The sequence below is a fragment of the Colletotrichum chrysophilum genome (assembly GCF_026319265.1).
Source record: "Colletotrichum chrysophilum strain AFK26 chromosome Unknown scaffold_45, whole genome shotgun sequence".
NCBI lineage: Eukaryota > Fungi > Ascomycota > Sordariomycetes > Glomerellales > Glomerellaceae > Colletotrichum > Colletotrichum chrysophilum.
In genome coordinates this window covers 32980-54051 of record NW_026517332.1, presented here as the reverse complement: position 1 = coordinate 54051, position 21072 = coordinate 32980, and the positions used below count along the sequence as shown (strand labels likewise).

The window sequence follows — 21072 nt, the reverse complement described above, 5'->3', positions numbered from 1 at the left end:
GGTCGGACCTGTCTAAGTGAAAATGCCCCTGTTAGCTGAAAAGTAGACTGGGATAGCCCATATTTCAAGCTTTGCGTGGCTGTCAAGAGCACGTAACAAAACCGGCATCAGGCGACTTTTCATCCCTGGAAGCGCGTGGTGACCTGAGTCGCGGTGCCGACGGCACCGCCATTCACAAGTTCGAATCTTCGATGCCTTCTACCGAGGACATCGTATTACGGTCCAATCGCCGATAGATCGAGTTATTCAGAAAGGCATAGTTCCGCGAGATATCGTCAAGCGAAAGCGAGCAAACTGATATCAACGGATGAATCTTATGGCCGTGAAAACTTATTCTACACATCCCTCTCGGCCTCGGCCAATCTGTTCAGCTCCTTTTCCAAGGATGCTGAAAGCTCGCCTGCAGACGAGTCCTCTACGACCCCTTTCTCCCAGTCCAACGTAATAGACATGTAGCCGTCCTTAGCAGAAGCAAGACAAACTGTATAAGGCGAGCCACTTGTTGAGGCTCCCGCTGAGAACACGACACGATCAAATGCTGCTTTTTGCTTCTCTAGGCCAGCCACTGATGATATCTCACCGTCCACGACACCGATGTTCGTCACATTGAAGGCGTGCCGTCTCCTTCCTCCCAACATGCCCAAGAAATGCTGCCGGTAGTCGCTCACGAACTTCGTCAGACCAACCGAGAGGTTCTCCGACGAAGAGCTCCTTTTGTGAATGAAATCTTTGCACTCGCTGGCGGCCTTCCAGATCTTGTTGTCATCTGCCGAGGCAGTCTCTGCCGCATGTGCGGTGCTTGCCCTGCATGAGATATAACCCCACGGCAAGCTTTTATCGGCAGAAAAACAAGGCTCCGCGATCGCTGTAAAGCAACCCATGTCGTCTGGTGAATGCTTCGAGAACTTCCTCAGTGAGAATGGTACTGAGGCGATGAAGCGCGAATGAGTTGGGTATAAGACACCAAGAATTCGTGCCACAAGGACTGTAACGAGGGCGGTGATGCTCGCTTGATGTTTCCTACAGCCGTTCCGCAAGTCTTTTACCACGCTTTGTGGCAAATAGAAAGTTCGAGTATTGCTCACCGGAGGGAGTGCATCTTGAATAGGAGGCCCCGACCATTCCAGAGTATCTGTAGACGAATACAAATATGTCTTGAATGCCTTGGTCAACATGAAGAGGGCAGTGAGGGGAAGGTCCATACTCTCCTCCAAGTGAGGGACCAAATCAAGTTTTGGCACCTGAATAATCTCAGGTTTAGAGAAAGCGCTGGGGCTTGTTTCCCCTGACTCTATGAGGCCATTCAGCGCGTTACGGAACGTGCGGTGGAATGCTGCCCCCGACAGCCCGTCACCAACGACATGGTGGAATGAGAAGGAGAGGGCAAAAGTGGTAGTATCTTTCGAAGCAGACGACTTGATCACTTCGCAGCGCCATAAAGGAAGGTCTTGAGTCCTGTTAAATGGCTTTTGATGTTCATCTTGAATCCTGGCGTCGACGGCCGAGAGGTCAGCAGGATCTGCCTCGACGAAGTGGACGATCTCCCGAAGATCAATTTGATCGAGTCGTTTGAACGACGGCTGAGGGCTAGCTTCATCTGTCAAGGCAATGCCAAGAATAGGGTGCCGCTCTACCGTCTTTCCTAAGGCGGTGAAAATCAACCCCCTAATGTCGTTGTTAACGAGTGCAGGTGTCGTGTTGCAGAGGGTGTATATGCAAGCAACTTGGACGTTGTTGTAGAACTTGACGAGATGTTGATGGATAAGGAACTTCTCCAAGTTTCCTGCGACTATGGTTAAAATGAGGTCAATCCACCGGTGGCTTATGGAATCTCACCAACACCTCGTAGCGGCTTCACCTCCATCATTCTTCGTGACGGTCTGGGAATGGATAGAAGTTTCACCTCAGGTTCCGTACCCACGAGCTTGCGGGTTGATTTCGGTGAGTGGACACAGATGATGTGCCTTTCTCACCAAAAATGACCTCTATGCGCAATTACTAAAGACCGGGCCGTTTGCAGAGTTGCTGATGGGATCATACGGACTTATGCTGTCCCGTCTCATTCCGTCTTATCCCGGATCGCCGGCGGCACGCCCATAAAGAACATGAGTCGGTGTAGAAAGGTAAGGTCTCTTGGCATTCATTCCCTGACCCGAACCTCGATTGCTTCCAACTTGTCCGTGTGTATGTCCGACTGCCGTCTTATCGCCTCAAAGCTTATTCTTCAACACGCATTCCTTCACGAGCAATGATCCTTGGAGAAGGCTCATTAAGAGTCTTTCGCATGCACAAAATATTCGTCTGAATGCTGGGATGCCAAACCTAAGCAAACTTCCCGGATTTGGTATTGACTCGCCTCAAACCTAGGATGGGACTATCATCCCATAGCCCACCTGTTCGCCAGCCTCGACATCGAATTCGTCGATCAGGCTGAGGGCCATCTTAGGATACCTGGAGCCCTGAAAAGTATATTGAGAGCCAAGTGGGTTTGTGAGAGAAATGGAAAACATGGAAAACGCGTGCGCTTGACGGAACCACAATTATTTCGGAGGTTTTGATGGTGCATCGGAGATTTCGGAAGTTTTCACAGTGTCGGTTGCCAACCAGGAGCGGCAAGGTACTTTCAAGATGGGCGACGGCATTGCAAAGGGAATCAATTTGATGAATAATTGGTCAGAAACACGCCATTTCAAAGCACAGTTGACTTTGTGAGTGTGGCAGCAGGTATCGCCAACGATCGTAGAATTTACCCAGCGCAGGGGCTAGGCACCACACACGTACTTCGACGAGTTCCTTCACCATCATCAGCCATCAATTCCTGCTCGGATCGAATTCAGCCAACTCCCATAATGGTATACCAACAGCACCATGCATGGTATGTGTTCCCCGTATGGGGTCACATCACCAGTGCCAACGCCCTGATTATCAAGATGCTTGAGGAAAACCCAGCTTTGGTTGTTACTTATGTGACGCATAGCCTCGTTGGTATGCAAAGTTTCCAAAGTGCCTTTGAAACCCAGGCAACATGGGAGCTTTACTAAACATGAGTACCTGAGGTAGACACCCGTAGATTCCCCGAGTTTCCAAAGGATCGATTCCGTCTCTTGACCTTCGGTGACCCTGAGTAAGCATTCAATCTTCTTAGCTTCCCAAAAACGTCCGGGCTGACCTTCCAACATAGCATCTCCAAAAATGTGGGGAAGAACACCATTGCAGAGGGCATTGCTCAACTATCCAAATGCTGGATAGAGACCCTGCAAGAAGCCTGTGATGGCACACAAGCCTGGCCAAAGCCTACAGCCCTCATGCTGGACCAGAATGGATCCATCCATACTCTACCACAAGTCAGAAACATCGTCGGACCTGACTGTAAGGCATACATGTATTGGGCCGGTAGTGCCGCACGCCTGTATTCGTTCCTTGCGCCGTCAGGTAAATGTGGATTTAGCGACTGGGAAGACATTGTCGATAAGTATGTCTCCGATGAGACATTGCGAAAAGGCAGAGAGCGTAGTGAGATCATCGACAAGGTAGGAGAAATACTTTCTCACAAGCTGCTGCGCCTGCGGACTTGTCCAAGTATGGTACGCACTTACTAATCATCGCTGGCTAGGTGTGCATAGCGAAGAATGGGTTTGATGAGTTTAACGGTACGGTTATCTCAATTCCTGGAATTCAGGATATGTATGACTACGAACGTGAATTCGGCGAGGTTCCGCTGCAAGCAGGTAAGCTGACCTACTTTGCTTCGCGGTCATCCTGATTAACTCATTCTTGCAGGCGTATCATCGATGCTCAGAGAGACTGTTAGTCTGGCAAAAGCAACTGATGGCGTGGTATGTGCCTCGTCCATGGCTTTAGAGGGCGAGACCATTGCTGCCTGCCAGACTTACACGACTGTATACCCCGTCGGTGTTCAGGTTGCACCCAGGGGTTGGTCTAAGAACGAGTTGGTGGTGAAGGACGAGACTCTGCGTGCTTTTCTCGACAGTCACGGAAAGGGAGAAATTGTTTTGATCTCATTCGGGTAAGCTTCAACTTCCTTCCGCAATGCTCGGGATCATACAACGGTAGAAACCCATGCTGACTTTTGGCGCTTGCCACAGGTCTCTCGTATTTCCCACCAACAAAACAAATTTCCAGGCCTTGGTATCAGCTCTCATCGAGGCCAAGTACCCCTTTGTCCTGGTTCTTGGGGGAATGTTCGCAGGAAAAGCCATTGATCCATCAGAAATCAGCCGAATCAATGACAGTGGTGTCGGCTATGTGTGTGACAGATGGGTGGACCAACAATCACTTCTTCAACATCCCTCTATTGGGTGGTTGTTTGCACATGGGGGATTCAACTCAACAGTGGAAAGCCTCGTTCAGGGTATCCCGCTCATTGGCTGGCCTCTTGCCCCGGGAGACAACGCCATCAACACGGCGGTTGTTTCCACGAGGAAGAACCCGGTCGCGTTTGAAGTGATGCAGGTACGTATTCTGGACTGTGAGACAAAAGCTTTAAGTTGAAGACTGACGTTCCAAAGATCCGTACTGGCAGTGCTAAAGGCAAACCCAGAAGAGGAGGGTCCGACATTGTTGGAACTCCCCAGAGCGTTGGAGAAGAATTCAGAGATATTCTTAAGAAAATGAGGGGTAAAGAAGGAAGTGAGAGGAGAGCAAACGCTCAGACTCTGGCTGAGCAATTGAAGATTGAGAGGGATACCATAGCCAAGGAGATTGTCTCCAAACTAGCTACGACCTGAGCTAAGAGAATCTTTGGTTGCGGCAACTGTAATTAGTGCTTGAAGACTCCAGAGATATGTCTACCCTATCTCATCACTGTAACTAATTCAACACCGAGAAATAGGTTGGTCAACGCAATGGTGAACTAAAGTCCATTCAGTTATTGAGTCATTTCTCGCAGGCCAAAAAAGAGTGCCATGTTGCTGCACAGTGTACACAGTAAGTAAAGATGCAAGGGCTATTCATTTGGTTTAGTCGGAGGTTTCACCAACTTTAAATCATCCACTGTGTTCATCAAAGTGCTACCCGGCGTCATTCCTGGATCAGAGATCGTATGAGCATGGGAAGCTCTGCGTTCAGGGGCATTGTCGCGTGGCACACGTGGACGGCGCAGAGCGATCTTATCTTAGAGCTGAAGCTTTTCGCGGACGTCAACTGCAACCGCTAAGCAGCAAGCCTCAATCGCGCTCAGCCGAGTTTTCAGTAATTTAGTTTGCAAAGATGGCCAGCTCAAACGCCAGTAACAATGTTCGCTTCAGCCCCGAAAGCTACCCGCCATTCCTGACAGACCTACCCACAGCTCCTATCGAGAAGATTTCCCTGCGAAAGCTGCTAGAAAAGGACGATGAAGAGGCGAACAGGCTCTTTTTCGCGTGTCAGAAGCATGGATTCTTCTATCTCAACGTTCGTGACCATCCAGAAGGCGAAGCTCTTCAAACGGGCGCCCTCCAGATGGCACGACTAGCCGAGGAAACATTTCAGCTTCCACTAGACGAGAAGAGAAAGCATCACCAGGCTTACAATGGCAGCATCTACGGCTACAAAAGCGCTGGGGCACAGAAGACCGACGCACAAGGAACGCCAGATACCGTTGAGTTTATGAGCATAGCGAAAGATTTCGTCGTCAACGATGCGCCCAGCCCGAACCAGAATCCGTCCACGATCGTGGAAAATAAGGAGATACTGAAGCCGTTCGTCACGAAAGCCCACGAAACCGGCGTGTTTCTACTGACGCTGGTTGGAACCAAACTCGGACTTGTCGAAGAGGAAGTCAAGAACCGACATCGAATCGACCAGCAGTCTGGATCTCAGTTGCGACTGACACGAAGTCCACCTCTAGACAAGACGCGAGACCCCGAAAGCCAGATCGCTACGACTTCACACACGGATCTTGGCAGCATCACCATTTTATTCAACTGGCTGGGAGGCCTTCAAATGTGGGAGCCAGAACACCCAGACGGCAGCAAGTTCTGGAGCGCTTCGCGCCTGTCACAAAAGGGGCGCTGGACTTATGTCGAACCCGTTCCTGGTTACGCAATAGTCAACCTGGGCGATGCGATGACCAAGTTCAGCAACGGCGTCCTGAATTCAGGAAAGCATCGCGTTCTTCCGGCTCCCGGAGAACAAGGAGATTTTGTACGTTATAGTGTGGCATACTTCGTGGGGCCAGAGGATGACACGGTGTTGAAGGTGCTTGAGGCAGCTGGGATTCCCCAATGGGAAGGTGAAAAAGAACCGGAGAAGACATTTGGTCAACATGTCTTGGACTTTGGGAGAGCGAAATACGGCAAAGACTTGGTGAAAATCTTCCAAGAGAAGAACAAAGCAGTGGTTGCGTAGTCGTTGAGCATGTAGACGAGCAAAAAGCCGGAGGCCATCATTCTGAAGCTATTGTCTTTGCGCATTACCCTCCCTACCTACATCACACAAGGTGCCTGATTGAATCAGTACTGGCTGCCAACGAATGATCTACCACACCTCGGGGCATATCACAGCGAAGGGGTTCATCTCATTGCGTCTCCTTACCACCACATAGCCCTACGGACCATGATCCCCTTGGGATGACGAAGCGTGTGATCGTTGATTTGCGAGGAGCAGGCAGATTCCTTGAATCCGGCGGCAGGTGTCTGCGCGCCCTGGCATGTGGAGAACCCCCGACCATGCGCCGGTGACATTTCAAAAAACCTCCGGTTCTGTTGGAGGTCAAGGGACCCTGGAAGAGCCGAAAGCATCAATGTCCGGGCTCAGGTCCGGTCTTCACGGATAATACCACACCACTTCTGTCCATGTCATCTACCCACAAGTGTAACTTTCCATGGCGTGGAGGTAAGGATGAGGAACTCGCAAAAGACCCAGCTTGGTCAGTCGTCTACTCATACCTAATTGGGCAAGCTCGTGCTCTTGGAGCCAAAAGTCAATTCCGAAGAGTCGTGGTGAGAATGCATGCGCTCTTCCATTGCTCACAATCAGCACTCCGAGTCCCCTTTCTCATGTCGCTATGATCGACTCAAGTCTACACCTACCTCGAATTCTTTGCCTTCATGGAGGCGGAACCAATTCTTTCGTCTTCAAATCTCAAGCTCGGTCTCTCATAAGACAACTTGGACCGCATTTCCGCTTTGTCTTCACGAACGCACCGTTCATTAGCGATGCTGGTCCCAACGTGCTCCCGCTTTACAAGGACTGCGGGCCGTTTCGAACATGGCTTCCGTGGGCTGGTGCGGAAAACATTGCGACGGACAAGAAAGGGGTGATCGCAGCCATTGAAAACAGTTTACATCAGGCCATGGAGGACGATGATGGGAAGCGTGCTACAGGCCCTTGGATCGGCCTTCTCGGATTTAGCCAAGGCGCGAAGCTATGCGCAAGCTTGCTCTTCGAACAACAGCTACGAGCTCACCCGACTGAGCCGCCGCACCCGAACGAGTCAAAGAGATGCTATAAGGGGTGGAAGTTTGCTCTGCTACTCCACGGCATTGCACCGTTAGTAGCACTAAGTGAAGAAGGGGAAGGGGAGGGCATGCAGAAAGCTGACCAGATTCTTGGTCTCTTTTCTGAAGGGTTCAAGTTTGAAGAAGACAAGGCGAAGAGGCTGTTGACAACACCGACAATACACGTTCACGGACTGCTCGATCCTGGCTTGCCCTTGGGGAGGAAACTTCTGAGTGGTTATTGCTCTGATAAGTCGGCATGTGTGCTTGAGTGGGAGGGCGACCATCGTGTGCCAGTAAAGTCGGACTTCGTGCAGAAGATTACGATAGCAATTTTAGACGTGATATCTTAGATACAGATATCAATATCATACATCATATTTGGGCACATGTGATCGAGGTGATTCAGGGCAAATTTACGTAGTTGTAGGAAGGCATGCTACGGTTCATTTGAACAATGGATATAATCAAATAATCAATATTTAAACAGTTGTACTTCATATAAGAACTCCTGAGGATCAAAAGCGCGCAAAACAGCAGCTGGGTTGATCAACCCTTCACCGACACGAAAGCACTTCTCTTAACAACCAGAGGCGCCAGAACATCAAGCCCGCCACTGCCCATCAGCTCAAAGATGGTCATCTCCGCACCCATCTCGTTGACAATCCATGACCGTAGCTCAATCGCAACAAGAGAATCAACACCATACGAATGCAGTGGAGCAGACAGATCGACTTGTACATCCGCATTGAGTATGTTCCAGATCTTTTGAGCAAGTCCCTGTATGACGACCTCGACTGCTGCCTCAGGCGATTCGGCAGAGCTGAGGAGACGCCGGGAGCTCAGGGTCTCATCCCCAAGATCGCCATTAACTTGCTCGGAGTTGTCATCTGAAGGTCGAAGGTGAATGAAAATGGGGTCTCGCTTCCATAGAGGTGTTCTGCCATTCAGCGATCGAGGATCCTGGAACTTAGGAACACCGAAGACCGCTTGGGACTCCAGGGTAGAGGGTAGAGGAACGCTAGGATCACAGACTTCGTCGAGGATGTTGTATAGCTCATGGGGTCTCATGGCGTCGAGACCAATGTGCTCCAGCTGCGCTGCTCTGTCAAGACTTTCAGCAACGTACCCAATTGAACCCATCATGCCAAGGTCGATCGCAACAGCCTTCTGGCCCTTAGAAACTAGATGGCGAGCCAGAGAGTCTTGGTAAGTATTACCAGCAGCATAATTGGCTTCGCCCGGTTCACCGATGAGACCCGCAAAAGATGAAAGAAGGACGAAGAAGTCCATGGTTGAGGGCAGCATCTCTTGCAAGTTCAACGAGCCTTGCAGCTTTGGATCAACGCAAGTCATGTAGTCCTTTACTGACATATTTGCGAATAGGGTAGCCTAGTCCAAGAGTAAGAATTGGGTCTGGAAAGAAGAAGCAAGATCTAGGATAACCGTACCTTGAGCACCATGGCAGCCTGGATGCAACCCCTGACTGGGGGCATTTCTGCTGAGACATCATCAAGCGCCTTTCTTAGCGCTGCTGCGTCTGTAACGTCCGCTGCTGGACAGGAAACCGTGACTCCCTTTGACTTCAGATCAGCCATCAGCGCTTGAGCTGACTTTCGCGTAGGACCCGTTCGCGAAAGAAGAACCAAGTTTCGAGCTCCGCGCTTGGTCATCCACCTAGCGATCCCGCGCCCAATACCTCCCAATCCGCCGGATATTACGTAGGTAGCATCTGAACTGAATGTCCATGATGCTTTCTGTGACGGTGTGGCCTGGTTGAAGTCAGCTTAAATTGCCTTGACGGGGTGATGAATAGGTCGAAGAGAAGGAATTTGCTTACCATCACTACATCGTCAGGTCGTGATTCGAGGACAATCTTTCCAAAATGTTTTCCAGACTGCATGAACTTGTAAGACTCCTGGACTTGGGAGTAAGGGAAGACATGAAGTGGCTGGATGCTCTTGATAGAACCTTCAGCCACGAGCTGCATCACATCTCTCATCAAGCGCCCAGCTTGCTCCTTCTTCTCCATGACCAGCATCTCAAGATCGATCAAACGGAAGCTGACGTTTCTGAGGAACTGGTGCATCGGAAGCGTTGCTGCAGCCAGGACATCCTTTTTGCCGCACTCGGCGAAACGACCGAACGATGTCAGACACTCCCAAGTGGCACGTAACGCGGCCCCGGATAGTGAGTTCACTGCAACATCAACTCCCTTTCCGCCAGTCATCCGCATGATACCGCGGGCGAAGCTCAGGTCGCGACTGGAGAAGATGTGATCGGCCGGTATACCGTAGGTCTTGACAAGAAGATCTCGTTTATCGAGGGAGCCGACAGTTGCAAAGACCTCGGCGCCCGCGAGCTGCGCCAGCTGAATACATGCTTGGCCGAGACCTCCAGCGGCCGAGTGAATAAGCACTGTCTCCCCCCTTTGAATGCGCGCGTAGTCGTAGAGGGCCATGTACGCCGTCATGAAGACGATCGGGATAGCCGCAGCTTCGCAGAAGGATAGCTGAGACGGGATCGGGGCCAAGCAGTGGTGAGGACCTCGAGCAAAGGTACCGAAAAGTCTCTGATGGCAGCCGAAAACACGATCACCAACAGTGAAGGGGGTGTTTGGACCCGTCCGAGTTACAATACCGGCGGCTTCGGCACCGTTGGCGCTGTTTGGGAGTTGACCCAGGGCATGCAGAAGATGCCGGAAGTTTTGACCAGCAGCCATGATACGGAACTCAACTTCGCCTTCACCCAGAGGACGGCCGTAGATATCATCGTCAACGAAGCGCATTGAGTCAAGAAGTCCAGGAGTTGCGACTTCCAACATCAATGCCCGTTCAGGACTGGCTCCAAAGACGGTTGGCTCCGGCTCGGCGTTGCGACCAGAAAGTGCCTTAGAGCCATTGCCACCGAACAAACCGGAACCAGTGACGAGTCGGGGAATCATGATGAGTCCATCGTGTTCGCAGAAAGCATGGTCGACAAGAGGGGAAGTGTCAGAAGCGAGAAGCTTCTCATTGACGAACTGCAGAATCGTGTCGGCGGCATGCCGGCAGTCCTCCAAGGGAGGCAGGCTGGAAAGGCTCAAGGTGAGGAATCGAGCTGCATTCTCCATTCTCATGGTTCGCGCAAACCCGAGTACCATATCGGCGGTGGGGTTGGTTGGGGCAACACCTCCTCCTTGAACAACCCACAAGATAGCACGAGCCGATCCGCACATGTTTTTGATCCCGCTGAAAACCTTTTCGTTGGGTTTAGCAAGAACAGACTCAAAGAGCTCTGGGAGGAAGATGCATGTCTTTCGCTCGAGATTGGCTGTGCTCAAATCCACCAACTTGACTATTTCAACGGGAACATTTGAACCGCCAGATGACAGAGCAGTTCGAAGTTGGCTCGCCAGACTCTGTTGTAAAGCACATCGATCGTCAACAATGATGCTAACTGAGTCGTCTTCAGACTTCTGAGTCTCTGCAGGCCTGGCAGTGCCAATCATGACGTTGAACTCTGCGGGCGCGAGACCGTCATCGAAACAGAGGTCGATACCACCGAAGCCGCTGTCTTTGAGATGCGAGTCCCAGCCTTCAACTGTCAGGAGTGGGCCATCTTTTCGATACTCTTCCGTACTCAGCCACCAGCCCGGAAGCAATCCGAACGAGAAGTTGCCATATGTATCCAGGTTGGTGACCTCAAATAGTATGAATTTTCCACCGGGCTTCAGAAGAAGGCGTATGTTGCGCAATGTCTCATGGATGCTTCTGGTGGCGTGAATGACGTTGGAAGCAATGATGACGTCGTACTGCTCTTGCTCAAAGTCCTGAGCCAGGGGATCTTGCTCGATGTTAAGTGTGGCGAATCCCATCTTGTGTGCAGTGCTCTGGAAGTTCTGCTCGGCTTTGGCAAGGAAGGCAGGTGAAAGATCCGTGAAATCATATCTCCCAAAAAGCGGCTTCCCGTCTCGAGTGAGTGCTTCAAGAACCGGGCCGGTAGTTGCTCCCGTACCAGCTCCAACCTCAAGGATTTGCATGTGTGGGTTCTTGTGTGCCAGTGTGCGCATGTAGTTTCCGATGATGGCAGAGCTGTAGGGTCGGTGGTAGATGTTCTCAGCAAGTTGGTCAGTGAAGAGAACTTGGAGCGGGTCCCGTGCGCCAGAAAGAATGTCGGGCAGTACTCGTCCAACGCCAACCGTCAATCGTCCTCCAGCACTTGAGTTGTCCAGTTTAGTCTCCAGAGTAGCGATAGCCTCGTCGGAGTAATCGAGCTTCTCGCGGTTGAGTGCACGCCCCTCACGGTTGGCAATGAAGCGTTGAGCCCAAGTCAAGTACTTCTGATAATGAGACTTCGTCGAGTCAACGCTTTCAGCACTATGAGACTTCAAATAACGCTTCAGGTATGCATAAACGAGAGCATGTGTGTCGGAACAGATGGCAGACTCGTTGGGATCGAGAAGCGAATCCGAGATATTGAGTCCCCGCAAAGCATTTTCTTGCTTCAAAAGGGTAGCATCTGGTCTCCAGTCGACGTTGTAGCATGTGTTGGTATCGGATGAGGTCGTTTCGCCGTGGGCGATGGAGGTGCATACAAGCCCCTTGACCGTGAGAAGAGGCTTTCGAGATTGGGGATCAACTCCGATCAACTCCGCCTCAAACTTTCTGGCTCCTTTGTCTATGGTACCAGCAGAGAGTCGCATCGATTGCAGCGGAGTGGTTTCATTCTGACTTGAAGCAATCCACATCTCTTTGATCGATGTTGGCACAGCGGCTTGCATGTCGCCTTCCGCACCACCCCGATGCAGTGCGATAAAGGCGCCCGATATGGCACTGTCGAGGCTCGTGGGATGGATAACGTGGGGGTGAGTAAAGCCGTATGGCATTATAGGTACCAGATCCGGCGATGTAAGAGTCATTGCTGCCAGGGTAGACGGCCCAACACTAACATCTGACAGGTTTCGGAAAGAAGGGCCATAGTTCAGGCCGGCCAAATCAAAAGCCTCGTACACTTGGTCATGAGTGAGAGGGTCAAGGCAGGTCTTGTCGGAATCTTCCACGACCTTTGCGCAAGTCTCCTCGAACTTCACCTGCTCTAGACCACCGTCCACAATGGTATGGCTTGAGTCGATGTCGGCTTGAATCCAGCCACGGCAGTGATTCCGCCATTCGTCGTTTTGGTAGCTCCAAAGTTCGAACTCACTCCATGTCGCGGACTGACTTGACGTTCCCTCCCAGAGAGGGCGAAGATGGAATCGGGTTTCGATTCCCTCCGCATCTTCCGGGATATCAAGGGCAGTATGGAATGAGACGTCTTTGAATCGGAAACCAGCTAGCTTGAGAGCAGGGTCAACCAATTGCTTACAAGCTTCAATTGCCATTACCAGCATTCCGGCAGCTGGATAAAGAGTGCTGCCCGTGATGACGTGGTCTTTGACCCATGGGTTCTCTCTGGCTCGAATGAAATGTCCCCATATGGCATTTGAGGGATTCCAATCTGGAACTGGGGAACCCAGGAGATCATGGCGTGGGTGCTTGCGGAACCGATAGTTCTTGCTCAGTCGACTTTCGTTCCAGTAAACCGTTGAATGGTCAAACGGGTATGCGGGGAGGTCGACAAGCATTTTGAGCGCAGTGTTCCCAGTCGTGCTGGAAATTACAGCAGACATGTCGAGTTGATACCCTCGGCAGAACAGATAGCCTGCCGCTTCGAGGGCTGTGCCGTCTGCTGGGCGATTTCTGATGAGCATAGACGTGTAAGTGACGTCCTTGACCCCAGATGTGATTTGTAGGATATCACGAATAGGAGACTGGAGAACTGAATGTGGGCCAACTTCAACGAGAAGACCAATTGCTGCCTTCTTTGACGTCGATGCATCATCTACCGAGTCGCCCATCATGGCTTGCAGGCCATCGCTGAATTCCACTGGCGACAGCAGGTTGCCAACCCAATATGCCGGATCCAGTAGGTCTTGAGCTGATGCTTGCCTTCCCAGGTATGAGGAAAAGAACTTCGGAACTGATGCTCCTTTTAGGGCCGTCCCTGGCTCAATGGTTCCGATGCTACTGGCGTATTCCTCCGCAATGGGGTCCATGTGAGAAGAATGGTAGGCATTGACAACCCTCAACTTTCGGCCGAAGATACCATCTGAGTCCAGGAGGGATGAGAGCAAGTCAATTGCTTTGGCACTGCCACTAATGGTGACGCTCTTCGGGCTGTTTATGCAAGCAATCGTGACATGACCTTCGCTGTCTTGTTGGTTGACTTTCTCGACATAAGTCTTGGCTTCCTCTCTCCCAAGGCTGACTGCAATCATGGCCCCCGTACTGATTGTAGAAGATAGACGGCCCCGGTGGTAAGCAATCTTCCACGCACTCTCTCTAGAGATGGCCGAAGATGCATAAGCTGCTGCAATCTCGCCAGAGGAGTGACCGATAACAGCATGCGGTGCTGCTGACCAGCTGTGGAGAAGGTCGACGAGAGCAACCTGCAGAGCGGTCACCGTCGGATGGCTTAAGGCAGGAGTCTCAATGTTCAACTTCTCCGTGTTCATGGACAGCACATCTGCAGTGATGTTAGTCAAATGAATCTGAGAAGGGGAAGTTTTAAATATGTTACCTGTCAGTGACCAAGAGCACCCCAAGGTCTGGAGATACGCATTGGCAGCCTCAATACTTTCCCTGAACACCGCGTATCTCAGAAGTTCGCGTCCCATACCGAGCCATTGTGCGCCTTGTCCAGTGAAAACAAGTTCAATCTCGATTTTGGTGTTCGATCGAGTCGGCTTCTCAAGCTCTCTCAAGCGCTCACAGAGACTTTCGCTATCATTCGCAACTACAGCTGCCCTCCAGTGAAAGTTGCTTCGCTTGGCTGCCAGCGTTTAGCTTAGATCATCGAGATAAGTCTCATCAGAAGTTGACGATCGAGCTTCCAAATGACGCACATAGGAGTCTGCAACTCTCTTCACTCCGGCCTGATCAAATGCTGACAAGACGTAGAGCTGTGGTCTTATTTGAGACTGGGTTCTTGAAGTTGCTAGTTCAGTCTCCTCCGTCTCATAGAGAAGTGAGCGACGTGAAGTAGAATGTTGCGCTATCAGTCCGCGGCTTTCAAGATATGACCGGGCGTCTTCAAGAATAACATGCGCATTCGTTCCTGCAACCTGATATTAGTCGCTGATTCCAGGTGAATCGCTTACTGTCAGCAAGAAATAACGACTCACCTCCTATACCAAAGCTGTTCAGAGAGATTCTTCGGGGTGTGTTGTCTGGCCAGGGTACGGCAGTCGTGGGAACCAAGAATAAGCTCTCATCCAACTGTACTTGGGGATTCCACTTTTCAAACCACAGGTTCTTGGGAATAATGCCACTCTCGAGGATGTAAACGGACTTCAGCAAGCCAGCAAGGCCTGCAGCGCCCTCAAGATGGCCCACGTTCGTCTTGACGGAACCGACATACATCGGATTTTCAGCAGAAAGGCGCTTGGAGAAGACTGAGTTAATAGCACTCATCTCGATAGGGTCTCCAACAGCAGTACCCGTGGCGTGTGCCTCGAAGTACCTGGTCGCGCCTGGATCGAGACCGGCTTCGGTGTACAGACGGTTCATGAGGCTCGACTGCGCTTCTGCAGTTGGCATCGTGACGCCGGGACTTTTGCCATCCTGGTTGCATCCAATATTTCTGATGATCCCACGGATAGTGTTACCGTCTCTGATGGCATCGGATACTCTCTTAAGGATGACAACGGCGATACCCTCACCGCGGGCGTAGCCATTCGCCTTCTCGTCAAAGCTGTAAGACTTTCCGTCTGGTGAGAGAACGCCAAGATTGCATAGGTGATTGGTCATGTCGGGGTTGTGAATGAGATTGCAACCCGTTACAATCGCCTTGCAAGTGTGTTAGAGCTTCTTGCAGCGTGCATTCACTTGAATTGGATTGAGTTCCAATAACTCACCATGGAAGATTCCTTGTTGTCCAAGCTCTGTGCCGCCAGGTGGCAGGCTACAAGACTGCTCGAGCATGCGGTCTCAACTGTAAGACTCTGGGCCTTGAGGTTGTAGAACCAACTGATTCTGTTTGCAAGCATTGGGGCATTTAGTCCCAGTGGAGCATACTTGAGATGTTCCCTCTCAAGATCTTTCAATAGAATGCTTCTGTATTCATGGGTAAATGCACCAGAAAACACCGAGGTGTCGGTTCCACTGACACCCTGTAAAGAGATGCCAGCTAGTTATCCCTCAAGTCAGTAACGATCTAAGACGATAGAAAAGTCGCCTGATGTTCGCGCAACTTACCATTTTCAAGAGCTCGATAGGTTCCTTCCAACAACATCCGCTGCTGAGGATCTAGACAATCTGCTTCCGTAGCCGTAAACGAGAAGAACGGTGCGTCAAATCTCGATACGTCTTCTTTCAGGAAGTGGCCTGTTCGCACACTCATCTGATATGATGTTAAATGACATCTCTGTGCAGAAGAAAATTCCCAGCGTCTGAGTCAAGGAACTACTTACTGATCCTGCCCGAGAAGCATCCGGATGGTAAAAGGAGTCTACATCATAACGATCCTTTGGAACTTCGCCATGGGCGGATCGTCCTTTGGCGAGAAGTTCTGCGAAGCCTGCAGGTGTACTAGCATCGCCAGGAAACATAAGATCAAAGCCGATAACGGCGATGGGCTCCTGGAGAACCATGATGGGCAGTTATCTGAGGAGCAGCCAAGATTGTGTGGTTGTGGGAGTGTGCTGGAAACCACAATTGAATGACAGCGATGGTGACGGCCACGACAATCGTCAGAGCGGAGAGTTCGATGGTGTAGAGTGACCTGTGGCTGGCGGTAAAACTGAATGAACAACTGCAGATCACTGCAGTGTTGTTGCCATTAAGAAATCGGACCGGCTTCAACCCGTCCAAGTCGAATGTCAACAAGCACTCCCGGACGTTAACCAGGGTGTAAAGGCTCAGTGACATTTGCCCGCGCTACCAAATCACCACGGTGAACTCAAAGCTACGGGGGTACATTTACAGCAAATTGCTAGGATCTCCGAGACAATGCCAGGGGTTCTAAATTAAGTCTTCTCGGGTGAGGTGACACATCCCTTTCTCTCCAGGGTCCTGATCAACAAAACGCCACGCGGTCGCCGACCACAGCTTTGACGGGGAACAGATGCAACCGCAGCAAATATTAAACTGCAGGGATCATAATTCATTTGAAGACATCCTTCCAACAGCTTCCCGGCAGCAGAGGCCTGACAACTGGGGTTTCAGGCAAAAAAGGAAGTCGTATCCATCTCTTGACTCAGCTACCGCGGGACAGATCCGTAAAGACTCTATAGAGACGAATAACATGCGGATTTTCCCAGACTGACTTTCACTACTAAGTAGAGTAGCAATCCGACTGAGCCGGGTGTGGCTTGATGTGGACGGGAAGTAAAATCACCGAACCCAGGTGTTCGGTATTTTGCCTATCAGATAAATGACGGGTGTAAGTCTATCAAAGTTTACCTCCCGGCTTCCGTATCCTAATCGGGTTTCTTAAGTGGTGTCCTCGTTCTCGGTAAATCCAGTCGACTTTCGAATTGGGAAGACCCACCAATGGAGGCTTGCACATACGGGTTACTGCAGTAATTCGCGAGAGTTCGGATGAAAGCTGTCTCCATTAATTTATAAAGTAACATGCAAGAGCCTAGTAGATGTGTTGAGACACAGTGACAGTCGGGGTTGAAGACTTGTGGAACCGGGACGAATGCACGGGATGAGAAAGGTGGATATAAGACACGTATTTTGACGAACCTAGGTTCTGTAAACAGGCTTGAACTACCTTTTAGGCTCTATTCAACCAAGCAAACATGGCGTCCAATCCTTTGACCCTTCAGAAACGACGAATTAAATCAAGTTCGCCCGACAACATTGCCCTGTACTTGATCCACGATGGAAGTGGAACAATAGCCAATTATACCAAGCTGGGCAATCTGGACTGTGATGTCTATGGCATGTAAGGACGAGAAGGAATTGAAAACTGATATGGGGATACTGATATTGGTTGCAGTCAGGATCCGCATTTCGCATCGTCGCAGCCATGGGGTGGCGGCATGGTGGAAATGGCGAAGCACTATGTCTCGCTCATTGAGAAGACAACTCCGCGGGGCAAAGTTGTTCTAGGAGGTGAGTTAATCTAGAACATACCGCGGTCCGGTATTCCACATGGTCTAAAACCAGCCCTAACCAACTCAACAGGATGGTCATTTGGCGGCTTGATAGCGTTTCAACTTGCGTACGAGTTGAGAAACCACGCCACGCTGCAGGTTCAAGGTGTGCTTCTCATGGAAGTGATCTACCCCTCCCTGGCCCAGGCCGAAGACGACGGAAGCGCGTGGCCAGGCCTCTCTGCCATTCGGAGCCCAGCAGTTCGGGAGAAGGTAACGAAGTCCATAGTGCAAAGTGGAGCCATGATGAATGCTTGGAAACCGCCAACCTGGCAGCCGCCGGCGGCTTTACCGGCAGTCGTACTTCTCCGAGCGAAAGGCAAAGAAGTCTCCGAGAATCCACATGCATTGCGGTTCAATTCATTGAGAGACCAGCGTTTTCTTGGCTGGGAGGATTACCCGGACGACCTGATCACTAGGATGTTCGAAATTGAGGGGTCACATTTGACTCTTTTTGAGCAAGAACATGTGAGTTGGTTCTGAATGACGCCACTTGGTACAGGCTTTGACTAACGTTCTAGATCTATTCCCTGACGGCGACGACGAAGCTTGCTCTCCGGTTTTTCGAATCCGAGGCTGGGGCTTGATCAGACGTGCTGGATGGCGGGGTCGCCGAGGTGAGATGAATTGAGTTTGAAAACCACCGAAAAATAGAGTTTGGACCCCTTCGAAGTTCGGAGGCCGAATTTCTGGAGAACATGTGGGGAAAGGTGTGAGCGGGTTGACTGACTTTCATTCGGCATCCGAGATCATCAGGAGATGTGAGAAACCCAAGGACTCTGAAGCTTATCATAGAATACAAGGGGTTGAGCCTGCCCCTGGGCCCTACCTAGAATATTCACACCATGATCCATTATTGTACAGAGCTCGGCTTCCCTCCACAATGCCGGGGGGGCCGGGGAAGAATATCATAAGGTTCTTGACTTGAGTCAGGTTGATATGTGTCATCCTAGGGGGGGACGCGGTGTTGTCCCGTACCAGGATAGTTACTGTTCAGCTTGTTGTGCTCAATATCAGAGACGAACATCTGGAGAGCTTACGTATTGCTGGCATACATGAACTTTGCAACTCGACCAAGTTCCTATGAGGGATCACGAGTGTTAGGGAACAATCCATCCAGGCCGCAACCCTTCTCTTGCTTTTCGACAGTGCAAACATCGCCATTATGAGAAACATTGATCCGAACGGAAGCGGCACCGGGGCCTGTATGCCTGAACATGATCCTGTGGTGATATGTGGCATGGCAATGAGGCTCCCGGGTGGCGTCAGTAACTCGGAACAGTTCTGGGACCTCCTCATGAACAAGCGATGTGGATCGATACCTGTGCCAAAGAGCAGATTCAACGCCAAGGGCTACTACAGCGAGCATAAGCGTCCGGGAACAATTCAACTGAAGCAAGCGTACTTCATAGACCATGTTGGTCTCGATCGTTTTGATGCTTCTCACTTCCCTTTCAGCCGCAAAGAAGTTGAGAAAATGGACCCAGTCCAACGGATGCTTCTGGAGATAACCTGGGAGTGTCTCGAAAACGCCGGAGAAACAGATTGGCAAGGCAAGAATGTTGGCTGCTATGTTGGTTCATTCATGGAAGATTGGGGCACGGAAATGAATCGCGACACTCAACATTTCAGTACCTATCCGGCTGGCCAATGGGATATCATGTTGTCAAATCGCATTTCTTACGCGTATGACTTTCACGGACCCAGGTATGAACGCCTTTCTGCTTCCGAGCAAAGACGGCGAATAGCTGACATGTTCCATAGCATGACTGTAAGAACTGGTTGTTCAGCAACATTGGTGGCTCTCAACCTGGCCGAACAAGCTGTGAAAAGCGGCGAGTGTAGCTCAGCTATCGTCGCTGGTTGTAACATCTTCCTCTCGGCAGCGTCAGCAACAAAAGCTTCGTATGGCACTCTGGGGACGGTTCTTTCACCAGATGGTATTTGTAAGACTTTCGATGCCGATTGCAACGGTTATGGCCGTGGCGAAGCTATCAATGCCGTCTACGTGAAAAGGCTCTCACATGCACTGCGAGATGGGAACCCCATTAGGGCCATCATCCGCTCTGCTGCGACCCAGCACGACGGCAAGAAGCCGGGACTACTTAATCCCAACACATTTGCGCAAGAGGCCCTCATTCGACACACCTACAATATTGCTGGGATCACGGACTATTCCCAGACTTCATTCTTTGAATGCCATGGAACAGGGACGCATACCGGAGACCCCACTGAGGTTTCTGCAGTGACAAGAGTCTTTGGCGAGAAAGGTGTTTTGATCGGCGGTGTAAGTGACCTTTTACTTGAAGACAGCTGAAAAGTTCCGGGAGTTTCTGACAAACCAACCACTATTTCAGGTAAAACCAAACACTGGACACAGTGAGGGAGCTGCAGCCCTTACTAGCATCATCAAGGTGGTCCTGATGCTCGAACGAGGCATCATCGCTCCCAACATCAACTTCAGCACACCGAATCCTGAGAGTAAGTCATTCCCTGTATGTTATGAGCTACAACCATTAATACCTTCACAGTTCCATGGGCAGATGGAAGAATCAAGGTTCCCACAGAGTCTCAACCATTCCCCTCGGATCGCCGTAAGAGAGTCAGTGTCAATGCCTTCGGAATCGGAGGTACCAACGCACACGTGAGTATCTGGAACGATCAATCTCAGACGTGCTGCTAACCGAACCAGGCTATTCTGGAAGCATACGAAGGGAATAATGTGTCTAGGTCAGCTCTGACCTCCTCAAGAAAGGGTTCCCATCTGTTGCTCTTCTCAGCGTCGAACCCTCAATCTCTTCATATGCTTGAAGAAGCCTACAAGCAGCATGCATCTGAAAGACGTGCTAATCTTACTGACCTCGCTTACACGCTTGGTTGTCGACGAAGTTACCTCAACTACCGGTCGTTTCTGATTGCTCATGATGGCAGCGATGGACCACACTTCACGGAATCTGAATCTCTAGGATCAACTACAAGCACGAAAGCAAGAAGAACCGTATTTGTTTTCAACGGTCAAGGAGCTCAGTGGTCGACAATGGGCAAGACACTGATGGAGTCGAACTCGATTTTCCTGCAATGCATTCGGCGGCTGGACGTAGCACTTAGCCGCTTGCCTCAGCCACCATCGTGGAAGATTGAACGTGAGTATTTGTAGAATCGTCCAGATCCTATTTGTTGACTAACACAATTAGATGAGCTCTCCAAGGCTGAAGGTGAAAGCCACTTGATGGAGTCCGAGCTTTCTTTGCCCTGCAGTACTGCCGTTCAAATTGGTATCACGGAGATCCTACGCAGCTGGTCTATTCGGCCTGATGCAGTCTGTGGTCACTCGAGCGGTGAGATTGCAGGTGCATTTGCGGCTGGTGCTCTGACTGCAGACGAAGCGATTGTGGTCGCGTACTTTCGAGGCTACATCCCTAAGTCCATGGCACAGCGCGGCAGGGAACC

The 21072-nt window shown here is 50.8% G+C and overlaps 2 protein-coding genes across 2 annotated transcripts; one reads left to right on the top strand and one right to left on the bottom strand.

The window, feature by feature from the left end:
* Positions 1 to 5229: 5229 nt before the first annotated feature.
* Positions 5230 to 6348, top strand: COL26b_006201 (uncharacterized protein; the record flags this gene model as incomplete). The annotated part of the gene is made up of 1 exon (XM_053179024.1): positions 5230 to 6348. The coding sequence occupies one exon, from the start codon at positions 5230 to 5232 to the stop codon at positions 6346 to 6348; it is 1119 nt and encodes a 372-aa protein (XP_053036965.1).
* Positions 6349 to 7988: 1640 nt separating this feature from the next.
* COL26b_006200 (putative PKS/NRPS-like protein biosynthetic cluster) lies at positions 7989 to 15442 on the bottom strand (the record flags this gene model as incomplete). The annotated part of the gene is made up of 5 exons (XM_053179023.1): positions 7989 to 8831; positions 8891 to 9211; positions 9280 to 13985; positions 14644 to 15228; positions 15376 to 15442. The coding sequence occupies 5 exons, from the start codon at positions 15440 to 15442 to the stop codon at positions 7989 to 7991; spliced, it is 6522 nt and encodes a 2173-aa protein (XP_053036964.1).
* Positions 15443 to 21072: the final 5630 nt, after the last annotated feature.